General features: G+C 39.6%; 1 protein-coding gene across 2 annotated transcripts; it reads left to right on the top strand.

Annotated features, from left to right (window-relative positions):
• Positions 1–849: 849 nt before the first annotated feature.
• LOC308083916 (uncharacterized protein) lies at positions 850–8143 on the top strand. Of its 2 annotated transcripts, none has more exons than XM_080426335.1 (8): positions 850–888; positions 2382–2452; positions 3186–3492; positions 3591–3745; positions 3941–4223; positions 5230–5390; positions 6048–6374; positions 7922–8143. In XM_080426335.1, the coding sequence occupies exons 2-8, from the start codon at positions 2383–2385 to the stop codon at positions 7939–7941; spliced, it is 1323 nt and encodes a 440-aa protein (XP_080282461.1). In that variant the 5' UTR covers positions 850–888; position 2382; the 3' UTR covers positions 7942–8143. The 2 variants fall into 2 exon arrangements, with proteins under 2 accessions (XP_080282461.1, XP_080282462.1); XM_080426336.1 differs by lacking the exon at positions 850–888 and adding an exon at positions 1593–1596 and having other exon boundaries at positions 2380–2452.
• Positions 8144–8539: the final 396 nt, after the last annotated feature.

The raw sequence follows: 8539 nt of genomic DNA, 5'->3' as shown, positions 1-8539 counted from the left end.
GAGAAATGTCTTGTTTCCTGTATTCCTGTCAAGAGCCATGCAGATTAGCTAATGCAGATTAGCTAAATTAGGATGAAGTGTGACTGATTAAAGTACGATTGTCAGACTCAAACTGGAGATCTTGAATACTGCAGTAACACAGCGAACACATGGATCACATTGTTTATTTACTGTTGCATGAATGTAATATTTGAATAATATCCAATCATGCTTTCATTCATATTGCTCCCACAGTATAGTTAATATTTGTCACTGTCCAGTGTCCACTACAATGCACCAACATCACCAAGTCATTCCTTGAATGTGCATAATAGGCTTCAAGTCTTCAATTTTAATTATCCTATATTAAAATTGCCTTGTGGCCGGGCGGTGGACGGTGGACATCACAAATGTAACATGCCCATATGGAGATTATTCTGACAGTTGTATACGCTATACGCAATACCTGTCGTTAAGTGTCGGTCGGATCAGTGGGTGTCCAGAGCCACTGATCCTACCATCATGCCCATTTATAGGCATATAATATATGGAGATCTGGTTGTCCAGAACCACTCAGAAATAAGCTAATTTGATGCAGGCTATTTGATGTTACATGATGATTTGTGTTTAGGGATGACATGTTTATCAAATCCTGCCCAACATCCGTCACAATTAATTCCTAAACAAATAATGTATTATTTGTCACTGTCCAACAGATGATTTATTATTTGTTTAGGGAGTGTCTCCCTAAACTAAACTGTTATTTTAGTCTGTTGTTTTAGGTACCCACCCCATGGGGGGGGGGTGGGGGGAAGTTTGTTTGTCAAACAAGAGCTATTGTAATAAATACTGCTCTTTCTTCAGTGTACATACAGCTACAGAGCACAACGGGCACTGAAAAGATTCAAGGTATGTTTGCAGTGATTTAATTCTTCTCTTTGCCGTTCCTTTCCACTTCTGCTCTATCTGCAGTAGCCTACAGTAGATATTTACTAGTTTAAAGTTGGATAGAAGGTCCACAACTTAAATATAAAACATGACAGTTGATTAAATTGATCTAAATTGATGGTAAGAGATAGACTATTTTCTAAACACTATTTAAAGCGGCACTATACAGTGTGTAACCTTTTTATGAATAAAATGTAATTTTGTCCAATCTGTATGGTAGAGTATGTGGATACAATATAACTTATGTAATTGGCGTGGCTGTATTTTGTCTCCCTGCTCTTCTATGCTCTGCTGTGCTATGCAATCTTATGTATAGATTTATGTGTAGGGCATCTGAGTCAGTAAATGACATCATTTCTGTCATAAGTAATCCGTTACGTAGTTCTGTCAGGTTCTCCTCTAGAATGTGGAACCATTGGCGCACTTGTCTGTATGTTCGAAACTGAACATGGTGGAATTATTTTTATTGTATTTATTTTTCTATTATTGTTATATGTTGTATGGTGTTTTTATTTGTGATATGGATCGCCCTTGGGTCTGAAATAAAGATTGAATTGAATTGAATATTGAGACATTTAGATCCTGTGTCTAGGTGAGACATGACCTTTTTTTTCAATTTATCCCCTGAGCAAGCAGGCAGGCTCTATTAGTTCAATGGTAAAAGATTCAGCACTTGCGCAGGAGCCGGGTTCAAATCCGGGGTAGAAGATGAAAGTTACATAGTGCAGTTTTAATATTTATGTACCTTACCATAATTTGACTACTGAAAGTAATCACTGGTGTATTTATTTAGACCAATTTACCTACAGTAGTTGATACGAATTGGAGACTGCCAAATAATATTGTCCAACATAAAGACATGTTAAGGATGTTAATGTTAAGGATAAATGTTGATAGATAAATACTATATCCATAATTATATTAAATGATGATACACATACAGTATATTAATTTATATATTCACTATTTATTCATATTGTACTGTACATCGTATTCATTCAGGAACCTGTTGCATATATTTAGTGGAAAAATCAAAGCTCAACTATTTGATTTGCCTTTATTTATTTATTCATTTTACTCTTACCTGTGTTTACCTGTTGCTATTATAAATCTGCATTTCTCTCCGGGGATCAACTTTGCCATGTTAAAACCATTTAGACTGCATGAACTGTTTGGTATTCCTGCACCTTTACTTGCTTACTTCTCTAATGTCCTGCCTTTCTCTGACCCCATTTCTATCTATGAATTATCTATCTTTCTTTCGGCTCTGTCTTTTAGATGTAGACCAGGAAACCTTTTTGAGTTAACATTTTAACTGAGGCAACAGTGTCCGGCACAAAAAGTGCAATGAGGCATATTTTAAGTGTCACCTGAATTTGAACAGTTTTCCTGTAGAAATTATCCATTTGAAAAGGTTCACTGACTGAAGTATTTATATTTTATTTTTTTCACAGGATGATGACCCGAGATATTATCCTTGTGTTGTTTGTTTTTACTGGGGAGATATGCCTCATCAGTATGGAAAGTATGTACTGCATTATAAATAAACAACTTTAAATATTACTATTATATCACTGTTATGAGAAAGAAATAGTACATTTATGATTTAAGTGATTTTAATCAGTCAGACTGATTAGTCAGACTGATTATATTTATCTTTGCTAGTGACAACATGTTTTTGACTTGAATTGTTTGAGTTTGAAAGTGTATGAATTTAAAGTGTATTAATTAGCAAGTTGTCTTCTTCATGGGAATCTATTGATTGACTTTATGCTACAGTTAAGCCTATACATATACCTCAAAGGTGAACGACAGAAAACACATCCAAACCATGGGTGGGTTTAAATAGAGGTCAGCTTGACCTTATTAATAGCTCCAAAAGTATTAAACCTTTTTAAAAGCTTCAAAAATACTTATCTTGTCCCAACTGGGCAACAGTAATATTTTTGCACAGTTTGAAAACCAAGCTTTTGCTTTATTGAATAAGCCCAAAACAGGCAAACTGTAATGGGATGGTGGGTCAGTTTGTCAATATTGTAATTCCTGGAAACATTTAAATCCTGCCTCTCCTTGAGGTTGAAGTGTTTGGGATTAAATCTGATCTTAGTCTAAATCTGATCACAAACCATGAGGCCATTTTATTATTTACAGCCATGCTTTTAAAGGTTTGAACATGTGTCATGTCTGCTATTTGTTTTAATGCTACTATAAGTGATGGAGTATCCATTAATATTATCTTCATAAATACCTTTTTGCAGGTGAAAATGTGGCACAAGGTGTCACAGTCAGAGTAGCTCAGTCTTCAATATTGGAGGAAAGAAATCACGGATTGACAGGAACTCCTGAAAAAGCCATTGATGGGAATCGTGCCAGTAAATGGTCACAGAACTCCTGTGCCCACACACTTCTAGAGACCAAACCCTGGTGGAGAGTGGACCTGCAGAAGACTTACACAGTGAATTCTGTCAAGATCACCAACAGAAAAGACTGCTGTGAAGAAAGGATCAATGGAGCTGAGATCCGCATTGGAAACTCCCTGAATGACAATGGAAATTTAAATCCTAGGTATTACTTGCTTGTTTTGCACAAATGCACCACTGAATCTGAGAATTACAAATGAATAGAGATACAAAACATTTGTTTTCCCTTCTCTTTCCGAGCAGATGTGCTGTAATCGAGTCTATCCCAGCTGGTGACACCACGACCTTTGCGTGTAATGGGATGGAGGGTCGGTTTGTCAATATTGTAATTCCTGGACAAAATAAAATCCTGTCTCTCTGTGAGGTGGAAGTGATTGGGACCGAAAAGGGAGAAGAGGGTAAGTCTAAATCTGATCACAAACCATAAAGAATGTTATTATTTACAGTTATGCTTTTAAAGATTCACATAAGCACCATAACTGCTATTTGCTATAATAATAATAATAATAATAATAATTGATGAAGAAATAGTTCCCTACTTGGGACTGAATCCCTACTACCATATTATTATCTTCATAAATACCTTTTTGCAGTGGCTCAAGCTGGACAAGTAGCTCAGTCTTCAATATATAAGACGGAATTAACAGGAACTCCTGAAAGAGCCATTGATGGGAATAATGCGAGTGTCTGGTCACAGAACTCCTGTACCCACACACTTAAAGAGACTAAACCCTGGTGGAGAGTGGACCTGCAGAAGACTTACAAAGTGAATTCTGTCAAGATCACCAACAGAAAAGACTGCTGTGAAGAAAGGATCAATGGAGCTGAGATCCGCATTGGAAACTCCCTGAATGACAATGGGAATGGAAATCCTAGGTATGTATTTAGTGTGGTTTCCCAATTTAGTGCCATATATCAAAATGACCGGCTTCACCGGGAATCGTGCGCTTGTATTTTGCTAAGAGATTGGTTGCATAGTTTAATTGATATTGATTTATTAGTGCATTAAATTTCCCCATCCACTTTAATGGGAAAATGAAAAAACTCGATTTCAAGTATTTTTTTCTCAGAAACTGTAAGGGCTAGAGTTACAAGACTTGGAGGGGAGGTTCATAATTTAGTGCAAAATTATTTTAAAAAGAATTACACCAGTCGGCTTCATGGTGGCGCTATAAAAGCCTCCTTTACGTTTTGGCCTATAACTCTTGAACCGTAGGTCGTAAAATAAAAATATTTTATTTTCCGCCATTTTGAATTTTCTTCAAAACACACTTTTAGCTCCTCCTCCCACATATTTTGTCCAAATCGGTACACATGATCTCTGGACCCATGCGATAAACATATCCAAACGGCATTTTGATAGTCCTTACCGTTCGTCCGTAAATGGCTTCCAAAGTTAGCGGGAGGGGCCCGTTTGACAAAAAAGGCCAAACATCACCAACGAAACGTCCGGTCAATCCCAAATTTGAATCACATGTCAAGGGTGGTTTACTCAACAAATTCCCAAAAGCATTTCCAATTTGATCCATAGGGGGCGCCACAAATGCGCAAAATGTAACCGTTTGATGCAAAAACATTATTTCGGGGTGGATCAATCCTCTCTAAATGAAACACAAGTGATCTCAGGAGTGACGTGACAATGTAATTGGCGCAGCCTCCGACGGTATTCCTCCCAGCTTATTCCTCCGCGACCGGCGTCGGCGCAACCACACTTTGTAATTTCCCAGAATTGCGAAAATTCTAGTTCTTACTTGCTTTGCAGGAATTCATTGCACCAAGCTAGTTCTTTAGACTCTGACACAACTTTATATTTATATTACAACAACAATTTTAGTGTTTATGTGTATTTGCTACATTCGTAATCTCTTCTCTTTTCATTCAGATGTGCTGTAATCGACTCTATCCCCGCTGGCAACACCATGACCTTTACCTGTAATGGGATGGAGGGTCAGTTTGTCAATATTGTGATTCCTGGAAGAGAAGAATTCCTGACTCTCTGTGAGGTTGAAGTGTTTGGGACCGAAAAGGAAGAAAATGGGACGGGTTAGTATAAATCTGATCACAAACCATAAAGAAATTTGATCATTTAGTCATACTTTTAAAGGTTCGCACATGCATTGCACCATGTTTGTTATTTGCTATAATGCTACAATAAAGTGACCATAGTCCATAAACATGTACAGAGTCCCTCAGGGCTGGGGTTTAAGTGGTTAAACACCTTTATGCAGTGGCGTGCAGTGCACAGACATTTTGAGGGGCAAATAATTAGGCTACTACTATTCTTAATGTACCTGTACATAAGATTGAAATACCACCTTGAACTGAGCATTATTCACTATCAGTGGTGTCAGTCAGTGGACTCATCCACTGTCACAGCTAAAATGCACTGTGTATGTTTTACGATTCTGTCTCGGACGGTGCTGAATCGGCTGAAGGTGACTTTACAACGCTAGCTCGGTGGTGCCTCTCGTGGCTCAAGTCACCTTCAGACGGCACGCCTCCGTCTGTGAAAACGAGTGCACCTTTTACAATCTGACTGGTTTTCCAATCATACTGTGACATAGGGTGTATATATATATATCATTCAGCATACATGGTGTACAGCCTAAGTGTCATGTCAAATCTTTATTATGAGGACACTCCTGCATGTAGGTAAGCTTTCTTTCAGACTGATCATTGTCATCTTTTAATGTTTTTCAGTGAGGCTGGTCGGTGGTTCAAACTCCTGTTCAGGCAGAGTGGAGGTGTACTACCGTGACAGCTGGGGGACAGTGTGTGATGATGCTTGGAATCTGCCTGATGCCCAGGTTGTGTGTAGACAGTTAGGCTGTGGAGAGGCTCGGTCAGCACCAGGGAGGAAAGTCCATGGGGGAAGGGAATCTGCACCCTTCGGAGAGGGTGTTGGAAACATCTGGTTGGATGATGTCCAGTGTTCAGGCAGTGAGTCACAGCTTTCAGAGTGCAGCCATGTAGCGATTGGAAAGCACAACTGTAACCACAGTGAAGATGCTGGTGTTGTTTGTGCAGGTAAATATGAATTTTATTGCAATTAATAATGATGTTTGTATGTGTGTTGTCATCCTATATTAAAATTGACTAAAGGGAGGACGGGCCGGCGGCCTGGCCGGCCGGCCGGCGGGTAGACCTCTGACGTCAGGCTCATGTCACCATGACTCAGCCATAACCATATAAGGAATTCCCAATGCAGCTACACCCAATGTTGAGCTAGTACAATCAATCTCTTAGATTAATCAGCACCTGGTATTGAGTGGGATGGGATAAACGCTTCACTGGGGTCTTCAGGTGGGCACCCTCCTTCATTGGTGTTTCGTTGATAGGCCCATGCCACCTTCGCAGGGCTCAACAGCGACACCTGGCGTCCCAGGTTTTTATCATCATCATCATCATCATCATCATCATCATCATCAGCCAGTATTTAAGTTCTACTGGCTGCTGGAATCAGAGAGTCAATTTGACTTTTTGTTTGGCTTCAGTTCAAATGTGGTCACTGCCTCTCCACCAGAGCTACATGCCTGATGCCTCTTGGCATAATAGGATGAATGCATATTGTTGCTGATTTTCAGTGTCCACCTTTCTTTTACTGACGAACTTTGAACATGCTATTTTCATTCACATTGTGAATCCAGACTTCTACTGTTGCTAAAACTGCTGCAAAAACATTAAAAGTAGAGTGCTGGTTCTAATCAGTCCACTAGCACACTGGTCAAAAGCGAAAGTAAAAGTGGACTCTGAATTCTCAATGACCCCAATTAACAACCTGCCTACTCCTCAACGAGCTGTTGTCACGGAGATGACAGCCCATTGATCCATAATACAAATGTAGGATTACACAGAGAACAGTCTCATGTAAACAGAGATGAGTCTTTTCAACTCTTTTGAGTTTGCACAGGGCCGGGAAGGAGAGGAGATGTGTGTGTGTGTGTGTGTGTGTGTGTGTGTGTGTGTGTGTGTGTGTGTGTGTGTGTGTGTGTGTGTGTGTGTGTGTGTGTGTGTGTGTGTGTGTGTGTGTGTGTGTGTGTGTGTGTGTGCGGCTAATGTAGCGCACCTCTGTAGACCCGCCCCCTTTGCGCGCTGCGCTGCACGTTCACGTTGAGAGGGAAGGGAGGGGCACGGCACGGGAGTGCCGCGGGCACATGTAGGGGGATGTCTGGCAAAATGACAACGCACATTTGGGGCATTGTTAATATATTTGAAGCTTTTAATCCAGAATTGATCGATGTCACCATGGGCCACATACTGTAGCCTAAACTGTAAAAAACTAAACAAAACAAACACTGTAAAAAAAAATGAAAAAAGGACCACCTAGAATCTATCTTTGCACGTCCCTGCCTTTATGCAGGTGACAATCATCATCATGGTGGATTAAGTCTGTCTTCAATATGGGAAAATTCAGGTCCTCACAAATGGGTGTTTGTAAATCTGATCACATACCAATTAAGAATTATTGCTTATTTATTGCCAAATATTCTTTTGAGATTCACACATGCACCATTTATGCTATTTAATAGAGTAAGTGATCCCTCCCTAAATATTATCTTCTTACCTTTATGCAGGTGAAACCAAGCAAGGTTGAAGTGTTTGGGACCGAAACGAATGAAGATCGTCATTTGTATATCTATAAACAATTATTATTTACAGTCCTGCTTTTAAAGATTAAAACGTGTATCTGTTCTGCTATTTGCTACAATTGTAAGTGAGTGAACTTGTTATGAGAAGAAAGCTTGCAGTAATAGCGTACAATAAATAAGAAATGCAATAAATTGAAATATCAGCAATTCAGGAGTCTGTGTTCTTCACTCTGAGATAAATTACTCTGATACTCATTGTACTGTTCTCAGTTGGTCATCAAACTTTGTGAGGCCTGTATTAACGAGTTCACGACGTGCTAAAAATCTAGCAAAGTCAAACATGTCTTGACCTTCAGACTGGAGATGGGGTGTTGAACTCAGCCGAGGTCCATCCGCATGTATGGAATCATAAGGATGAGCGTTGAGTGTATTCTGCTCAGTTAGCTTAGATTGGGAGGAAATGTGGGGTCTGTTTGAGTCAACGGTTCACCATTGCCTGAATGATGGGCTGATTGATGGGCAGATTGAGAATGATTTTGAGGGAGCGGCTCTCCCTTGCATGAGCCTTCTGTGCCTGCTTCAGACCTTACTGTGAAGTGAGCT

The sequence above is a fragment of the Gymnoscopelus braueri genome (genome assembly GCF_963280865.1).
Source record: "Gymnoscopelus braueri genome assembly, chromosome: 4".
In the NCBI taxonomy this organism is placed as follows: domain Eukaryota; kingdom Metazoa; phylum Chordata; class Actinopteri; order Myctophiformes; family Myctophidae; genus Gymnoscopelus; species Gymnoscopelus braueri.
This window is presented reverse-complemented; position numbering and strand designations above follow the sequence as displayed.

What these genes read in the sequence shown, in the direction of transcription:
- LOC308083916 (XM_080426335.1), top strand. Translation starts at nt 2,383, where the DNA reads ATGATGACCCGAGATATTATCCTTGTGTTGTTTGTTTTTACTGGGGAG. An exon ending in GACCGAAAAGGGAGAAGAGG is followed by an intron (nt 3,746 to 3,940) that starts GTAAGTCTAAAT and finishes ACCTTTTTGCAG; the next exon opens with TGGCTCAAGCTGGACAAGTA. An exon ending in AATGGGAATGGAAATCCTAG is followed by an intron (nt 4,224 to 5,229) that starts GTATGTATTTAG and finishes CTTTTCATTCAG; the next exon opens with ATGTGCTGTAATCGACTCTA.